A 19,235-nucleotide genomic window follows, 5' to 3' on the forward strand; every position below is an offset into this window, starting at 1 on the left:
TAGAAGAGCTGGCTGGTTTGAACATTAATGTACTGTTTTCATAAGCCTTGGAGCGCTGGGGAAGCTCCAGAAGATTGGAAGAAAGCTGATGTTGTGCCAATTTTTAAGAAGGATAAACAGGATGACCTGGGTTATTATAGGTCTATCAGCACGACCTCGATCCCCGAGCAAGATACAGACTCTGGCAAGAATCCGAGAAAGGGTGAAGTAGCCACAGGGAGCAGAGGAGGCTCCAGTGGAACCTGGGATGGGCTAGAAGGCAGAGACAGGAAGGTAGGAAACAGACCAAGGAAACAGGGTCTGTGATTACTTAGACTATAGTTGCTGGACACAGAATCCCTGGGCTAGAACCTGGAGTAGTGGGTGGGCCCAGGTCCCCCTACTGGGGAAGTGGCACAGTCTTGGCAGAGGAAGGGAAGACTGCCTGAGACTTTGATACCTTGGAAGAGGAATCCTACAGAGACCTGGACGGAGGGCCAAGCCACAAAGAGGGAGCAACTTGAGACACAAAGAGAGAGCACCTGAGTCCAGAGAGACTGAAGGATGGGCATCAGACTGATCGCGAGAGCTTCCCCAGATGCGGCCACACGGAGGCACCACAGTAGTGAACCCCGTTACACCCACAATTTAAGAAGTTAAGTTGATAAAGTTTGAGAGGGTTCAGAGAAGAACCATGAGAATGATTAAAGGATTAGGAAACAGTGACAGACTGAAAGAGCTCAATCGATTTAGCTTAAAGAGAAGGCTAAGGGGTCATTTGATTACATTGTATAAGTACCTACATAGAGAACAAATATTTAAGAATGGGCTCTTCAGTCTAACCGAGACAGGTCTAACATGATCCAATGGCTGCAAGTTAAAGTTAGATAAATTCAGACTGGAAATAAGGTGTCAATTTTTAACAGTGAGGGTGATTAGCCACTGGAAAACTTACCAAGGGTTGTGGTAGATTCTCCGTCTCTGGCAATTTTTAAATCAAGCCTGGATGTTTTTCTAACAGGTCTGTTCTAGGAGTTATTTTGGGGAAGGTCAATGGCCTGCATTATACAGGAGGTCAGACTGGATGATCACAATGGTCCCTGCTGGCTTTGGAACCTATGAATCTAAACCTCTTGGGATTTGCATACTACAGCTGAGTCCAAGAACCCTTTTTCCCTGGAGCGGCCGCACCCTAGAATCTCCCCACAGCAACCAGGCAAGACCACATACCAACAGGTTTAACTGCCTCTGACTCAGCTGGGAATTACTGTCAGGGAGTCCTGGGGTGAGGTGAACACCCTCAAATGAAGATGGACAAGCCCAAGGTGCAACATCTGGTCCAGATCAGAACTTTCCAAGAGTTTGCAAGTGTCCCAATCTGGGCCCATCTTTGTTGATAATCATCTGCTTTGGAGGAGCTGGAGTTGTTTGGATTGTGAGAAGGCATAAATCTTTCTTCAAATCATGCTTCAGCTTCCCCTAGTGGCTGGTTACAGAGTGACACTGCAGGGATTAAGCCACCTGTGAGTAATGGTGGTGAGATAGTGGAGGTAGAAAACCAGCCATCCAAGATATAGAGGGGGGTGGAAGCTCCAGTCCCTCCCGGAGAAGGCAGGAGGCTCTGGCAGGAATCCAGGATAGTCAAGGCCAGGCACAGCCAAGGATACCTCCAATGAACCCAACGTCAAAAAGAAAGAAGGAGCCCAGAGAATCACCTGCCTCTGCCCCCCAAAGAAACAATGGGCCCTGATAGAGATTTCTGTTTGGCTGCCCTCTTCCCCCCTGAAAGCCACAATTCAGTGTGTGACACCTTCTCCCAGCCGCTTGCCCCAAACTGCTCTACTGCAACAGCTGGGTGTGTGAGCATCAGGGTGGGGAGGGCGCAGATGGGAACATATCCACAAGTAGTGCATTTCTGGAGGAACTCAAGGGAGCTGTAAGTGAAGGTTTCCTGTTAAACAGGAGGGGAAACCAGTGACACACCAATCAAGGGAGACATTCAGATTAGGTCTCAACTGGAGTATTGTGTCCAGTTCTGGGCACCACATTTCAGGGAAGATGTGGACAAATTGGAGAGAGTCCAGAGAAGAGCAACATAAATGATTAAAGGTCTAGAAAACTTGACCTGTGAGGGAAGATTGAAAAAAACTGGGTTTGTTTAGTCTGGAGAAGAGAAGACTGAGAGGGGACATGATAAGAGTTTTCAAGTACATAAAAGGTTGTTACAAGGAGGAGGAAGAAACATTGTTTTTCTTAACCTCGGAGGATAGGACAAGAAGCAATGGGCTTCAACTGCAGCCAGGGAGGTTTAGGTTGGACATTAGGAAAAACTTCCTAACTGTCAGGGTGGTTAAGCACTGGAATAAATTGCCTAGGGAGGTTGTGGAATCTCCATCATTGGAGATTTTTAAGAGCAGGTTAGACAAACACCTGTCAGGAATGGTCTAGATAATTAGTCCTGCCTTGAGTACAGAGGACTGGACTAGATGACCCCTTGAGGTCCCTTCCAGTTCTGTCATTCCCCAGGTGGCTCAGGCTATCCCCACGGAGCTTTATCTGCAGGGAGTTAGATGCCATGCAGCACTGGTGCAATGTGCATGAGAGATCACATCACCCTGACGGGTGTACAGGGGGAAGGAGACTCCTTTGGAAGCATTGCTTGAACTGTCTCTGTCGGTGTGCATGACTCTGACATAGCTCAAATCCTGGCAGCAGCTCTAGTACTTACCCAGTCTACTACATCCTTCACAATCCCCAGCCAATAGTACCGGCTCTGAATCCTGTGCACCGTCTTCTTCTGTCCCAGATGGTTCCCGATTTCTGTGAAGTGGCTTTCCAGGAAGACCTGCCGCCTCCTTTCGGGATCCACAACGACTTCACGCTTTTCCTCCTTCTTTGGTCCCACGTAATAGAGGCAGCCACCTGCAGTGGAACACGAAAGAGGATTAGCAACAGACAGCTAAAAACCGGCACTTCACTGCACACTGGCAGCTCATAGACTTTTTATTTTATTTTTTTTAAATGCACACTCCCGGAACTTCCAGCTACTGGATCCCAAATGAGAGGCCATTCTTCCATGTGAGAAAACAAACAGAGAATTGACCATGGGATGCCTAAACAAAAAGACAGTGCAAGGTGCCCACTGAGACAGAATTAAACTAGGACCAACACAAAATAAACCCAAGAACCTCTTTTCTGAATACAGAATGCAGTAGAACCCCCCAGGCTAGGGAAGTCATTCTGACCCAGGATAACTTCACTCTAAGCAGAGATTTGCTATAATTATAATTTACCCCTTGCAGTGCATCAAAATTATTTTATTTTACTGCTCTCAGAGTTTTCCTCCTTCCAGAGTCGCCAGAAGCCAATTCCACCAGACACTAATAGAAAAGGAATCTCATTGAAGGTTATATCAGATGGGCTGCTCTATTGAAATTCACCTTCTCCTTAGAATGTAAGTGACCAACACCCCCAACTCTATGCGATATAGGTTCTTATACCTACTACTGGTACAGTGAGCAGTAAACGCACTATGCAAAGGTGCTCAGATGCTCTGGTGATAAGCGTCGTATAATAACCTCCACAGAACAGAATAGACCCATACACCTCTCCTCCCTCCCACTGAAAGCATACACTAGTCAGCACTGGCTGTGTACGTGGGAGCTTGCTCCTCCACGGGGAGTGCAGGTGCAGAGCTGTGGGCGTGGTAGCAAGGGGGGTGCATAGCATGCATGTGCCAGGAGTGTTTGGGGCAGAGAGGCAGCGATCTGCAGGGGCAGTTCAGTGTTGCCAACTCTCATGATAATTATCATTTTCCTTAAAGCCCCAGCTCCTGGAGTCAGGTGGACAGGTGATGATTTCAGCCTTCATTCTTAAGAGAAAAAGTAAGTTTCTAGCCCTCAGAGGCTGTGGAGGAAGCTTCCAGGTGTGACCCCGGTTTGCACCCAGACTCAAAAAGCAGAAGGCAAATAAAAAGAACCCCAAATCTATGAGTTTTCCATGATCTCATTATTTTAATGCCAATCTCGTGATTCCTGAGCCCTGGGGGTGGCAGTAGGGCGGTTTCCGTGCCCCTCCCTCGCGTCACCTTCGATGATGAATTTCTGAGCGTAGCGCTTGAGGTTTTTCCTCTTGATGGAGCAGAAGCTGGGCGGGAAGCAGCCCTCGGCCAGCAGGCGGTAGATGTCCTCGAACTTGCTGCTGGGGCTGCAGGACTCCACCACCTCCTCCTCGGCCACTTGCAGGGCGGAGTCCATGGTCAGCATGGGGGAGGCTGCGGTGGCGCCCCCCGCCGGGGCTGGCGGCTCGGGGCAGCGGGGGCCGGAGGCCAGCAGTGCGGGAGGCCGCCCTGCGGCCGGGGATCGGCGCGGAGCTCAGGCCAGGCCGGGCTCTTTTCACAGCGACACCAGCAGCGGAGCCCAGGCTGGGGCCAGCTAAGGGGCCGTGTATCAGTGTCGCCGGGCAACGAACGCCGCAGAGAGGCTCCCTCCGCCGCTTTGCGTGTCTTCCGTGTCCTCCCCGCACAGCGGCTCTGGGGCCGGGGGGCTGCTACACCCGCTGGCTTGAAGTGGTTTCCATCACAGACAGGGGTCACTGTGTGGTTCAAGGGCTCCCAGCGCCCCCGCTGTGCAAATTGTTCCAGCCCCCCAGCTAGGGTGACCAGGTAGCAACTGTGAAAAATCAGGAGGGGGGGCGGGGGGATAGGCGCCTATACAAGACAAAGCTCCGAATAGCAGGACTGTCCCTATAAAATCGGGACATCTGGTCACCCTACCCCCTGCAGAGGGTGCAAGTCTGTTATAGGGCTGGAGGGGACCAGGAGTGGTAATCTAGTCCAGCCCCCTGCCTGACCCTGGGGAATGACAGGAGGCAGCACAGAAAACCCTCTCCCTTGGACTGAGGGGCTTGGAGACTTCACGAAGATTTACAGCACTGTGGGGTTCCCTGGAGGCTGTAAAACCGGTAACGTGGTTTGTTTCAAGGGCAAGGTGTTCTCAGCCGTAACTGCCTTCAGAAAGTCTGCCTGAGAACAGAACTAGGTTCGGGTAGCAATGTGAAAGATGGGATATTTCCTCCAATGACATCCAGTGATTTGATATCAGCCACACTTGATGCATGAGTGTAAGAGAGTGAGGAGGGATTTTCCCTAACAAAATTAAACCAGGTGTTGAGATAAAAGTTACCCAGCTCCAGAGGCCTGATCCAGTTCCCCTTTAAATCAGTGGAAAGAATCCCACTGACGTAAATTGGCCTTGGATCAGGCCCTACTGTTAGGGCACCGCCTCAAGCTTACCTTCCACTTCAAACTTGGTGGCGTATCTGCGGAGACTCCTCTTCTGTAGTGCAGTGAGGTGCCTGGGATATCTGCCTTTGGCCAGGTATTTGTACACCTGCTTGTACCTCTCTAAGGATTCAGCTCTGGTCTCAGCCTGGATCCCTCCCACAGCTCGGACGTCTGTCTGGGTGCCGCATTCCACCTCAGTCAGACCTGCCATTCCTGAAGAAAACACCAAATGGATTAATTACAGCTTTCAGGCTCTCCAGTAGTTTCTCAGTTTGGGGCTTAGAGGATATATAACACACTAACGCCCTCCTACACTGTGCATCTGTCACCATTGCCCTCGACTGGACAGAGCATCACTACTCAAGTGCATAAGCAAGTGTGACCATGTGGTCTCTTCTAGCATCCACAGCCTATTGAGGCGGTCGGCTGGGCTCTAAAAACTAATTCCATTTGTTTTGTTAGGTATATTATATGCATGTGCCTAGAGCTCTGGGTGGACAGTTCTCCACTCACCCCCTTCCAATATCATTATATCTGTCATGATTACAGAAATTACATATTAATAGCAATGCTCCTTATACTGAAACAGTTAAAATTCAATCATACAAAGTGAATTAACTCAAACAGCGTAAATGGAATTGAGTTTTAATCAGCAGGTCGCAAAGTGCTTTACAAAGGAGAACAGGACCATTCTCTCAAATTTATAGATGGGAAACTGAGGCATGGGGCACCCCCCACCACCACTATTCTGTGATGAGTGACATGAATGGGCACATATTTAAATACATCATAAAACATACACAAAGGTGAATGTCTGTGCTGGGAACAGGTGAAACACTGATGTTTATTCAGTTTCTTCCAAATTAGTTCAAAAGTTGGTCATTATAATAATCAATAGAGCATCAGCACAGGGTGACTGAGCTATGTCATCCCCAAAGACAGATCCCAAATGCTTTCTAATCCTTGCACAGGGGTCAGGGTCACACACCCACAACTCAAATGCCCCTTTCCATCCCACTATTTCACAAGGGCTCTCAATATACCCTGGGGGTGATTCAGGAGAGCCCAGTGCGGGTGGAGGAGGAGAGGAGGAAGAGAAGAAAAACAGAACAGGAGGGAAAAGGAGGGGAAGAGACACTAAATTGGGGTGTGGAGACAGAAGATTGAGAAACGGGCAAAAAGCCCCCTCGGTTTTCTTCGTTCCCTCTCCCCGAATTATTTGTTGACGCTCCCTTGTGTGAGCAGCGGCCACCGGAAGCAAGGCCTGTTGGTTCCCGGCGGAGCCATTTGGTTACCGGACCCGCTGCCCTTACAGCCATTCCCTGGCGTCTGTCTCAGCCCGAGGCGCCGCCCCTCGCCCTCTACAGTCCGGGTGGAAACATGTCCACGGGGGCCGGGTGCCCGGCCCGAGGCTTCTTTGCCTGCGCCTGCTTCCACACGGACAACCTGTTCCTGCGGCGCTACGGCCTGCACGTCAGCTACCGGGACGAGCCGCAGCTCCGCAGGGACTATGGGCTGGTAACCGCCCCCCGGCACCCACAGGGGAGGGGGGATATGGGACCCGGGGGGATTCCCCTCCCCCCTCAGGCACCACAGGGGGGGGGGTCCCTGGCTGGGGAAAGCAGATGGGTGCCCCCTGCAAGCACTAATAGCTGCTGTTTACATTGTACTGTTGGATCCCAGGTGCTGTATTGGGTGGTCACCCCTCCCCTCCCCCATTCAGCTACATTTGGAGCCGGATCTTCCCTACAGCTGCAGGCAAAATAGGTTTTGAATAAACACTTATTGCACCATTTCATCCCAGAGGATTCCCAAATGTTTCACAAACTGTACATGGGCCTCTTGCCTGCCTCTGACAGGCATCCACCTCTGGGGCAGGCAGGAGGTGGTAGCTATTTAACACAACAGTCTCCATCAATAAGTGGATATGTGGAAATGCAACATCCATTAATATGGCACTGCCAGAGAGCATTTTAAGCCAGTCTGCAAAATTGGGAAAGTCTTATCCCTATTTTATAGATTGTTAAACTCCTTAATATGGACCTCAGTTTCCCTAAGGCCACAAATTTGTGGCAGAGCTGGAAGTAGAAACCAGATCTCCTAACTCATGGCTCCCTAGACAACACCACTTCCCTTTAAAATGTATATTCAGAACAGTTATATGCTAAAAGAAAATACACCCACAAGTGTTTTTCCATTAAAGTTGTGTTGCAAATGCTGTTACTGGAAAACACAGACCTGCACTTGGGCTATGCGCTAGAGCAAGCTGTAGTGTTCAGGACCTTTACTAGAGAAATATTGTACTTTCCCCTAGGGAGCCGGCCATCTCTTATGCCCTACGCAAAGTATTGCCATAACATATTATAGGTGATCTATGAACGCCATGTTCAATATAAGGCTTCCTATAAAGCTAGGATCATATTAGAAGGGGGAAACAATGACCAAAGAGTAACTAAAGCAAGACCGTCAACTGGGATACTGCCCACTGGGGTAATGTTAGTCAATTTTCAGGTCTACCCATCTCCATAGTACCGTTAAAAGCAGAATTGCATAATTCAAACTGTAACACAAACATAGTAAAATGTGTCCTTTAATGAGCTTTCTTCTAGGAACATGTTAAAAGACCAATCTTGCCAGTGTCTGGGAGTTCCCCCCAGATTGGCAAGTCCCAGTACAGATGAGGTGGGACTCAAATTGTAGCCCATCTGGCTATGTCAAAAAGCTGGCAGGTGATTGACAACCTTATAGCACAACACTGCAGAGGATGTGCCAGAGCCTCTCCCTGCTGTGGGGCAAGGGCTATCCTGCTAAAATTAGCTGTGTAGATAGGGAAGCATGGATTGGGTGAGTAGAGAGCTAGTTATCATCTGGCCTGAGAATCCAGGAGACCTCCCGATTCCTCTGGCAGCAGGTAGGGCTACTATGCAAAAGAACTGGGGATAAAGGAATTAGTGGGTATGGCCTGCACCCCAAAGGGCTGTTTGTGGAATGTATATATAGGGATCAAGGAAAAAGCAGCCCAGAATAGAAGATCTGGGGAGAAAACCCAAACTCCTTGCTCATAGTCTGTTTTATGTTTTAATTCTGCTCCTAAAGCAAACTTTGGGCTGCAGCATCAGAGCCCCAGACTGTTTCTTAGGGAGCTAGACTGCTGTGTCAATTGGTCTACCTGTTGCTAAATCTAAATAGATTTACATGACATAATTAGAGCTAGAAACATTTTTTTTAATTAAGTCTAAGATTCTCACACAATTCCAGGAGTTGGGACTTCAAGAAAGATCAAATATCAGGAGACTTATGATAAAATTGCGACAGTTGACGACAACTGCCCATGTCAGGTTGATGAGCACCATAAAAATCCATGATACTTATCAACACTTAATCTCTCTATATTACAGGTGTTAGGTGATCATGGCTGCAGGAGTGATGAAGACTTTAACGCAGTTCTGGAAGAGGTATACACAATTTTACCAATAAGTCATTTGTAAGGCTCCAGACAGCTCCACGTGGTCCACCTGTTTTCATATGTATTGCTTATCTCAATTAATTACAGTTTCCAAACAAAAGTTGTGGAGTCTGCTTGGTTAAGTGGGAGTAGAGATCTAATCTAGAAGGCTTTCTTCAGAACGAATCATCTTGATTTACAGGAACTTTCATATACAGGGTTAACGCTAAAGCATTTGGGGATGTAGTTTGTATGAAGAGTGAAGAAGAGAGGTCAAGCGATTTGCTGAAAGCCAGAGGGAGGCAAGGTTACATACAGGATTGAAACACTAGGTCCTGGTTTCTCTCCTGTCCCCCAACACTCTCTCACACTCAGACATAAATGATGTGCTAGATTGACATAGAAATTAAACTCTCTACTGGCGCCTGAGGACCAGGTTAGATATTCTGATGAGCTAATTTGCTGACAAAGTCCTGAAGTTAACACTGACATTTATTCCATGGCAATGGGTTCCTTGCTCTCCTTCCTGTTGGTTTAATTAGTCTGTCCCATCTCTTTTCTAATTTCCCCCCATTCTCCTTTTATGTAAAATACACGTTTCCAAAGTTAGTGTAGTGCATTTAGATTGTACCATTTCATCCCAAAGGATCCTGCAACACTGTACACACTGTGTACAGGGATCACTCGCATGCCACTGAAATGCAGCCAAACAGATGACTATTTATTGCACCATTTCATCGGAAAGGATTCCTAAGCAACTTAAAATCAGTATCGCCCCCACAGCCTTCTTTGCCCATAAGGAAACCAAGAGTCACCCAGCATCTATGTCCAGTTCAAGTCAAGACTGAAAAGAAAATCTGTGTCAAGAAAAAACAGGATTAAAAATGCATTTACCCTGAAATTACTCTGAAATACATGGGGTATGAAACATATAGAAGATATTGTTAAAAGCAGGAGCTCTCTACAGGACACTTTCAAGGGAGGAGTCCATCTCTGGTTACCAAATAGGCCCAAATAAAGGGAGAACTTTGAAAGGAAGTTACTCCTCTCTCTGGTAAGTGCCTGGCTTTTTAGGCCCAGGAGAATGGAGGAGACCAGACATGGTGTCTGCATCCTCCAGATAATTCTTCTGCTTCCTACTTTCACAAGGGTATCTCAAAATTAGCCTCCCGGGAGGTTTATGAAATTGGAAGATCTGCTTGAGTTTACTATTACTATGGGTTGCTTCCTCCTTAACTGACAGAGTAGTCCATCACAACAGCGCTTGGTAATGAGCCTTCACTAATGAGCACCATCTCTCTGCAACTGAAGTCCCTCATTTTGCCTGAACTTACTCAAGTGTGAAAATTCTGGCCTATCTAAAGTTAGGCAACTAAAACCGTATGTAGGCACCTAATAAGGAGCCTGCTTTTCCAAGGTGATGAAAGTTTGCAGCCTCAGTTAACTTCAGTGGAATTCCTTTAGGTGTTTTGTTTTTTAAACCCATCCTTCTGTCTTAATGAGAGTCTGACTTAGACGTCTCCTTTAATGACCCATTGAAGGCATAGAAATATATTCAGGACTCCCGAAGGTGCACATGAGCAGATGATGCACTCAGCAAAAATTACTATTTTGAATCAGTGAATGAAACTTTGTTTTTATTACTGCCAGCATTTGATCTCTTAACAAGATCATTTCACTTATTCCTAGATTCAGAAAGAAGTGCAAAGAAGAAAGCAATTAGATCATCAGTCCATGGCAAGAAAAGCCATAATTTCACAATGTTACAAACCAAAGCATCCAGAAGTATATGTTCTACAGGTAAAACACATGCTGTTTTGAGTCTGTAATAATGCTGTAGTAACCACATGGAAATCTAGTTTGAAGTAGGAAAGCCTCTTTTGTGCCCTTCAGAATCCTGTCTAGTCTCAGGACTGTGTTCATTTAAAAGTGAACTGACTTCCACAACTTGGACATCTTCATAAATCTCTATTGAAGAAGACAGAACACCCTCTGGATGTGATTCTTACTCTCGATTTATTCTGGGGTAACTTAACTAAAGTCAATGGTTACGTTCCCGTAGATGAGAATAGACTCAGAACCAGCTCAGACGGCTGCTGGTAATATTAGGGATAAAGTTGTATCACGAAGACTATTGGGCAGGTACAGAGTTTAAGGAGCAGCCAACAGAAAGATCAATCTAATAACAAGTCCTACACTCTGCATCACGCTCTTCACTGGGTAATATTCATAGCACAACGCGATTACTGTATGGGGTTGAGATCCTGGCCCAAAGCAAGGTGGTTAAAAAAAAAAAAAATCGATCGGGCATGACTGTTTGCACACTGATCTGCCAGGGGTTCTCAAACTTCATTGCACTGTGACCCCATTCTGACAACAAAAATTACTACACGATCCCAGGAGGGGGACTGAAGCCTGAGCCCCCCTAAGCCCCACTGCCCCGGGCTGGGGGAGGGCAAAGTCTGAGCCCCACCGCCCTGGAAGGATGGGGGGCCGAAACCCAAGGGCTGCAGCCCCAGGCAGGGGGCTTGTAACCTGAGCCCTGCCACCCACAGCTGAAGCAACTTGGGCTTCGGCTGTGGGCAGTGGGGCTCCGGCGTTGGCTCCGGGCCCCAGCAAGTCTAAACCAGCCCTCGCGACCCCATTAAAACAGGGTTGCGACCCACTTTGGGGTCCCGACCCACAGTTTGAGAACTGCTGTCAGCTAGGTTGTGTGTGCCCGTAGTGTGACCAGTGCAAAGATAAATCTGACCAGCTATAGCTTATATTTACAGCTGAACTCCAGCAATAAGTAATTTACATCAATCTACCAAGAAAAGTACAAGTGCAGATTACAGCTTTGTGCATTCCTTCATGATTTCAGTATTTTATAGATGTTTATATGCAAGCTAGGTGTGGCCCCTAGATTCCACTTACATTTCAACTGCTGCCTGTGGTGTGGCTGTTTGAAGGTTAGAGATGAAGTCATTGTGTGTTCATTTTATTTATTTTTTCTTTGTCTTTCTCCCCATCTAACACAAGGATTCATTTCTGGCTCCTGAGTTTTTAGAGACAGTTAAGTACTGCACGTCACAAGATGCTGATCTCCAAGGTCTCTTGCGCCGCATTGATTCTATATCAGGTAAAGTAAAAGGACCTATCAGCAATGTAGGTAGAGCCACACTCTGATACACACAAGTCGTTTCAATGGTGAATTGTTTATTCTAAACCAGTTCTTTAATATTGTAATTTTGAAAAATGACTGGAGACCATTAGAGTGTTTTCTTCTGCATGCTCAAAGTTCTTGAGAGAGGCAGCATAGTCTAGTTGTTAGAGATGGGGGAAATCTTGGTCCGTTTAAAGTCAATGGCACAACTCCCAGTGGCCAGGATTTCACCCCTGGAATCCTGGGATCTATTTTGGCCATGCCACTGACTCCGTGTTTGACCTTCGGCAAGTCTGTTCAAGGGACACCGTACACTTGGATTATTTGAAATGGACTATTTTCCAACGTTACCATTTAGTAGATTCCCCCTTTAAATTATATCTTGAATATTTTTTTTTAAGTTCTGGGTTTTTCTGCTTGCTTGTTGATGTTCATGGGGCCTTTTCATGCAGGAGAAGCTGAGAGAATATATAGGGGAAGCAATGAAAGTGTAAAAAGTAAAATGGAAAATAGAGAGATTTTGCATTGACACCCATTGTGGGTGTTACATAAGAGGAATAATTTTCAGGTACAAGCAACTTTTTCAAGCTGTTGGTATCCCAGTTCCCCCCATTTGTAATTCTCATCCACTTTTTATGCGTCTCTTTAAGTCTCTATGCTGGAAGTGTAATGTAATTGTATTGTATTCCTAACAGAAAGGGCTAATGGATTGGCATGGAGAGTCCTTAGAGGGATGATGTCTCACCTCCCACAAAATGCCATGCCTCAGTAATTCTCCATCACCACCTGGTCACCTCATCATTCAAATGCTTTTAGCTATTGGCCTGAGAAGTCTGGGAGGCTTTCAGTTTCCAGTGACCAATAAGTAACATGCCCTAGAGTCCAGCCTTGTAGTAATAACTATTTAACAAACAAAACATGCCATGAGGCATATGGAGGCTGTCTTCTCTATTGTACTGCCGTTGAGTACTGTTTTCTGGCAAATAAAGTTATTGTTAAGGATAGTCCCTATTGCTATTTTACCTAATAAGAGACACCTTCTTTTTCTTGGTCAGATAAGAGGATATATCGACTTCCAGTGTTCACTGAGGAATTCTGCCGAGTCTTCATTGAAGAGATGGAGAACTTTGAGCAATCTGAGATGCCCAAAGGCCGGCCAAACACTATGAATAACTATGGGGTAAGACTCAGCTTTGTAGAGTTAACCTCTCATGTGCTATTACAGCCTTTAGGGTGAGTGACATGTATCAGACCAACCTATTTGCATGTATCAAGGTCCATTCCCCTCCAAGATCTGGGGAAATCCATTACACACACTTATGTGCAACGCCAAATGCAGAGAGACACATAAATTAAAAGGCACAGAGGTGAGGGAGTTAATTTTACTTACATTTCTAACTTAGTACACGTGTCGGGGGGAGGAGGTTGCCAGAAGGAGATGTTAAAAATAAAACAATTACTGAAAAAGTTTGATGGTAAAATGTTAGCACCCCGCTTTTAAACAAACACTCAGAAAAGTAGCACAATGTACACTAGTTAACTGAGAAGGCTGCTTTACTGAGACATATTCCAGGGATCTAATTATCCTAGTGATAGTGAACAGCAATGATTGCTACTTAATGGGGGCAGCATTAATACAAGTTAATATAACACTTGGATCGTGCCCAGGGATTAACTGATGTTTAACTAGGTGTTGATATGGTAGATGTAATTCTGCTCTGAGTACAGAAGCTGCCAAATAAAGTTTTAAAAAAATAAAGATGAAATACCATGCATAATATTTAATGTAATACTGTATTCGGTTCAGGTCTGTTTTTAATAAGTGTCTTCATTTGATGTGAGAGATTAGCCATCTACCCGAGTGTCCCACTTAAGAGACTCCTACTGTATAAATTGGGACATAGCCATGCAAAGAGTGGGTTAGTAGGTTTATTGTTCAGACTGTAGGTCCTGCTTTATTAGAGAGGACATAAGCCAGTGTCGTTATTGTAGTGACCTGTGCATTGTAACTGTACTCTCTGAAAAGAGAATAAATCTCTTCAATATGAACTATAAACTGCAGTGTCCAAATGGACAAGGAAAGGTTGTAAAAGAAACTAAGGAAATACACAGTTCAGGCAGAGTTTGCGGCTCTGCACACAAACGTCAATAGTCCTGATCTCTAGCTCCTCCACAATGGAATTCATTTCCCTCAGCCATCCATGAGGCCTTCTGCTCTTAGCCTCTTCCTCTCCAAGAACTACAAGTCCCAGTTTCTCTTGCCTTTCTGCACAGCTGCAGCAAGTTTCTGGAGTCTACTGCCGCTGCTCTGGGGTCCACGGATGCCCTCCTTTAGAAAGTCGCCTCCAAACAGAGTGACTCTACACTGACCATGCCATTCCAAGTATGGCCTCTCAGTTCTTGCTTTGGCTGTAGAACTGGGACTTGATACTTCAAGAACTTAGCATTTTATTTATTAATTTAGTGCTGGTGAGAGGGGTTGGATTGACAGCCTGAGACTGGAGTTCTCCTTTAGCCACACAAGACAGGACTGTTCTATAAAACCAGCAGGAATAGCACAACATACCAGTAAAAAGTGGCTTTGTATATGGCACCACCCATGCTGGTTTTGATCCTACTGGCATTCTGCATGACATCACTCTTCATTCTGAACTCATTGTCCCTGTTATAGCCGGTGTCTTTGCTCGCTAGATCTTTATCCACATAAGCAGCAAGGTTGGAAGGGAAGATGACTACCAGGAGGCTCAGTAGCGTATCTAATGATATAGCAGAAGTGAGCATGTTGCTATTTGCTGATCAGTGTGTTCCATGTACTCTCTCTTTGGTGCAGGTTCTGTTAAATGAGCTTGGATTGTATGAAGCTTTCATTACACCTCTGCGTGAAAAATACCTGCAGCCCATAACATGCCTGCTTTACCCTGACTGTGGGGGAGGCTTCTTGGACAGCCACAAAGCATTTATCGTCAAGTACTCGCTACATGAAGATCTGGATTTGAGCTCTCACTATGACAATGCAGAAGTCACATTAAATGTATCCCTAGGAAAAGAATTTACTGAGGGCAACTTATATTTTGGAGACCTCAGACAGGTACTGAGAATCTCTCTCTAACTTAGGCCTGATCCTGCTCCCCACAAAATTCCCATTGACTTCGGAGGTGTAGGATCAGGCCATTAACTTCGTTTCAGGCACTTTTTGAGTAACTGAGTTAAAGTGACACCATCAAGTAGCCTTAGGCTTAAAATATAGGGTTAGCTCTCACAGATCAAACCTGGCCATTTTCATTGATTGGTTTATTTGATGTTATGAACCTAACTAGAATAAGCCGTGGAGGAGGATTGGTGCTTGTAGGGAGCTGTACTTTGAAAAAGAAGATCATGTAAAAAGTTGACTGACTAAAATTAATTGTCTGCTTCTGACCGAATCAGGACTATCTTGTTCACCAGTTTGCTATGTAAGAGGAGGTTATAGTGAAATCTTTACGGCTGTGAATTAATCATAAATATTGAAGTTAATGGGAGTCGATTCAAATAGACCACACAGATAACTATTATATCAGAGGAGGGAGTAAAATGCTCTACCTCCTCACAACTAAAATAATGATCAGGAGGGCTCACTTTGGAGGAGTGGAGAAAATGCTTTAAAGACTCAAGCAATTTCAGTCTTTCACTTGAGAAAACTAAAGCCCTGGTCATTTTATTAGAATTTCCAATGTACTTTTAGCAAGAGAGGGTTAATATGTGCTGGCTGAATTGCTGTTGGACTGTTACAGTCTGCCTCTCTATGCGCCTCTATGTAGTTTGAGCTGGGAACTGTTTACTGTCTGTCCTTAACGGTCCAAACAGTTTAACAGCTGTAACGTCTCATCCCAGAGGTGGCTGCATTTCAGTTGTGTGTGAAGTGATCCCTAGATATCACTGGTTAGTAAAACAGTGAAAGGCACTAAAAGCAAGTTATAACAACGCTTTAGAAAGTCAGCAGCAAGAGACAGTTCATGTAACCTAGCATCTGCTTTATTATCTATTTTCAAGGCCCCAACCCCAGTGCCAAAGTATGTGGAGATTGAACATGTGGTATCCCAAGGCTTGCTACACCGCGGAGGGCAGATTCACGGGGCCCTGCCTGTCGCCTCCGGGGAGCGCTGGAACCTCATTGTATGGATGAGATCATCTGCTGTCCGCAATCAGCTTTGCCCCATGTGCAACAAGAAACCTGAATTAGTGGATGCTGAGGGATTTGGAGATGGGTTCACAAGACGTCCTGAAGGTGACATGCCCAAGACTGTGGATTTATGCTCTTTAATATAGGAGATGGTAAGGAGTGAATTCTCCAGTCTGAGCTGGCTAAAACTGAGCTCCAAGCCCCAAGATAGCAGAAACAAGCACAGTATCCCTTTGGCAGAAACATGTCAGGTCAACAAATAGCTTCTTAGAAGGCAACTCAAAAACTTCTCTTGAGGGAGGGAAAACAGCTTTTTGAGCAGCAGCTGCCATCTGGGGTCTACTGGAGGAGTTGGTGTCTGGGGTAGACAATGCCTGCACTGTGGGAATTTTTTATAAGCATATTCTGAAAATGTAAAAAGGCTTAAGGTATTGATCTATACCGTGAACTGCAGAGGTCATCTGAGTACAATCACACATAGAAAACAGGCAGAAAGACTGCTTAGATCTTATACAAAGACAGCTGCTCTGACAGCCACGGTTACTGGTTGATGTGTAAAAAAAGAATTATACAATATGCTACCATGTCAGTCAGCGTCCATTCACAATTACCACTACCCTCTTCCGGATGGAATATCAAACTTCACTAGGGTAAGAGCCTGCTGCTTCCCAATGGATGGAATGTGACAGTGTTGTCCCCTAGTGGCTAAAACAAGCAACTTTGTGATCAAGTTGCTTCCAATGGCTGCATCTTACAGGACAAACATAAACCTATTACTCTACAAGTGAGTGTAGTGAGTCACTTACTGCCTTTATAACCCCAGACTCAAAGTGCTAAAAATCACTTTTTAAAGATATTGTGGATTCCACATGAACAAGCAGAAATCAGCTGTAAAGCCAAAGATTTGGGGGGCTGTTTTCAGTTTATGACAACATGTCTCTCTGGTGTAAGGAGAGAGCATGCAGAAGTAGTCTAAACATTTGTAATCACCTTCCATTAGGTATGAGAATATCCTTCCAAGGTGGGCATACAGAATAAACTGTCCCCGAGGGGAGAGTGGACATTCTAGTCCTTACATGACCAATGCAATCTTTTGAATTCTTGAATTTGGCCCGAATATCCCACTATGATGAGTGCATTAGAGAGAGTGAGATTAGATAGTCACACACACTGTCTGTCTCTGTGCCTGTTAGTCCAGGACATTAATTCAAAGCTCCAAGTCACAGACTCCAAAAATCTAGAAAACTGATATTCAAGAAGCCAAAATATCCTTTTGATTTTGTTGCCTCGTGTGACTCCCGAGAAAACTAGATGTCTATTAGCTATCCATACCACCGATTTTATTGGGGGCTTCTTTAGGTCATTCATTTTAGCTCTGGTAATTACTTGATATTAACTTTCTCATTTGCGTCATTAACAATATGATGAAAGCCAGACTCTGAATATCACCACTGTAGTTTATAAAGAATGTTAATTTTAAGCATTCCCAGTAGATCCTGGAGTGTTTTGGCCTTGACATCTCATTAGCATATGCTGCTGATTAGTTTGCATTTGAAAAACTCCTTCAAATTGCATTTTGAAAGAAATGGCCATTACACTTGTACACAAAACCCGAGAATCAGCGCCAAAGGATTTTGCTTCTGCTGTTTTCCATAACAACAAAACCAATCACGGAATCTTAATTTCTTCATCAGGAAATGTTCGTTTCATATTTGCATTTAAATTATACCAAGAAAATTAAGTTAATGAAAGAAAAATGTGCCTGTCAATATGGCTGCTGCTGTCTGCATTCTATTACCGTGAATTCAGATTGTAAATGACTGACAATAAAGAAAAGGCTCTGGGATATACAAGAATAATCTCCCTCCTCTGTAGTCTAGTCATTAAATCAGGAGCGTGGGAGTTTCTGGCACTCACTCAATTGAGTCATCATGGGTACTGTAACTCTGTGCCTCAGTTTCCCCATGTGTAAAATTAGGATAATGTTCTTATCTAACATGTATTCAAAGCTAAATGTATTAATATTTGTGAGCCACTTGCATGTTCTCTGGAGGAGGAAAAGAAATCAAATATCTGCTGAGCTTTTAGCTGGTCATGTCTTTGAGGGAGAACAGCAGAAAGCAGACTACAGGAGGACCCTCGAAGAGAAAAGGCAGTAGGCTGTGTATGTCAAGGACTGCCGTAACAATAGAGCAAGGGATCTCTACCTGGGCATCATCAGTGGATGCTCGTCTTACTGACCTTGACCAACAATCCACCTGAACTTCACTTACATTCCAGAGATCATCCTGAATTGCACAGGGAAAACCAACCCCTTCAAGACAGCGATAAAGGATAAGGAAGATTTTCTTTGGCTTTTGCTCCAACACCTCTTCTTCAGTGAGGCTTTTGCCTGCAACAGGCTAAGAAGGCAAACTTGCCTAACCCAGGGGATAGGAATGCCTTGGTTATCAGATAAAACCCCGGACATATTAAACTCTGCTCCTCAAAGTTAAGGAGGAAAGGAATGCAGAGCAGGGCAAATATATGCATTGTCTATATGACAAATACACCCTAATTCTAACAGATCAGAGCCATTAAGCAAATGGACATCATAAACTGCTATTCACCTACAGAAAGTGGAGGAGGGAAAGTGGCAGCGTCATTAATTTCTGCTTCTGCAGAGTATTCTAACACAAATTGCAACCATCCATAACCAGTGGAACTTCCAGTGTCTGGGAAAGCCCAGAAGGGTTTTGTGCCCAAAACAAAAACAGTTGAGCTGCCAAAGAAGCTGCACGAGGCTGAGGCTGGAATTATTCACCAGGAAGACGAAGACATTGGAAATAGTTTGGAGTACTAGGAAAAATATAGGAGCATTTTTTGTATTATTATTGCTGCACTGGTTTCTTACAAGTTCACTCTGTCTCAGGATGGAACACAGAATTTGGGGGATATAAGGAGGGAAAAAATAACTCACCAAGAACCATGGGGAGACTTCAAAGGGTCAGGGTCTGTCTACTACTCTGAACAGTGCCTAGCACAACAGGGCTCCACTCTCAGTCCTTAGGCACTACCGTATCTTAGTTCCTCCTGTGCCACTGACACATCAGGCAGTCTTGTTCCTCCATTGATTATGGTCACTCACTAGTTGTGGTACAGTGGAACCTCAGAGTTATGAACTGACCAGTCAACCACACACCTCATTTGGAACTGGATGTATGCAATCAGGCAGCAGCAGAGA

The 19,235-nt window shown here is 45.2% G+C and overlaps 1 protein-coding gene across 1 annotated transcript; it reads left to right on the forward strand.

Moving 5' to 3' along the window:
• Positions 1–6,616: 6,616 nt before the first annotated feature.
• OGFOD2 (2-oxoglutarate and iron dependent oxygenase domain containing 2) lies at positions 6,617–17,853 on the forward strand. The gene is made up of 7 exons (XM_039505384.1): positions 6,617–6,781; positions 8,662–8,718; positions 10,398–10,508; positions 11,730–11,829; positions 12,909–13,033; positions 14,684–14,941; positions 15,883–17,853. The coding sequence occupies exons 1-7, from the start codon at positions 6,644–6,646 to the stop codon at positions 16,156–16,158; spliced, it is 1,065 nt and encodes a 354-aa protein (XP_039361318.1). The 5' UTR covers positions 6,617–6,643; the 3' UTR covers positions 16,159–17,853.
• The last annotated feature ends 1,382 nt before the right edge of the window (positions 17,854–19,235 follow it).

Source organism: Mauremys reevesii, linkage group 18, assembly GCF_016161935.1.
Source record: "Mauremys reevesii isolate NIE-2019 linkage group 18, ASM1616193v1, whole genome shotgun sequence".
In the NCBI taxonomy this organism is placed as follows: Eukaryota; Metazoa; Chordata; order Testudines; family Geoemydidae; genus Mauremys; species Mauremys reevesii.

What these genes read in the sequence shown, in the direction of transcription:
- OGFOD2 (XM_039505384.1), top strand. Translation starts at nt 6,644, where the DNA reads ATGTCCACGGGGGCCGGGTGCCCGGCCCGAGGCTTCTTTGCCTGCGCC. An exon ending in CAGAAGTATATGTTCTACAG is followed by an intron (nt 10,509 to 11,729) that starts GTAAAACACATG and finishes ATCTAACACAAG; the next exon opens with GATTCATTTCTGGCTCCTGA. An exon ending in CCGCATTGATTCTATATCAG is followed by an intron (nt 11,830 to 12,908) that starts GTAAAGTAAAAG and finishes TTTCTTGGTCAG; the next exon opens with ATAAGAGGATATATCGACTT.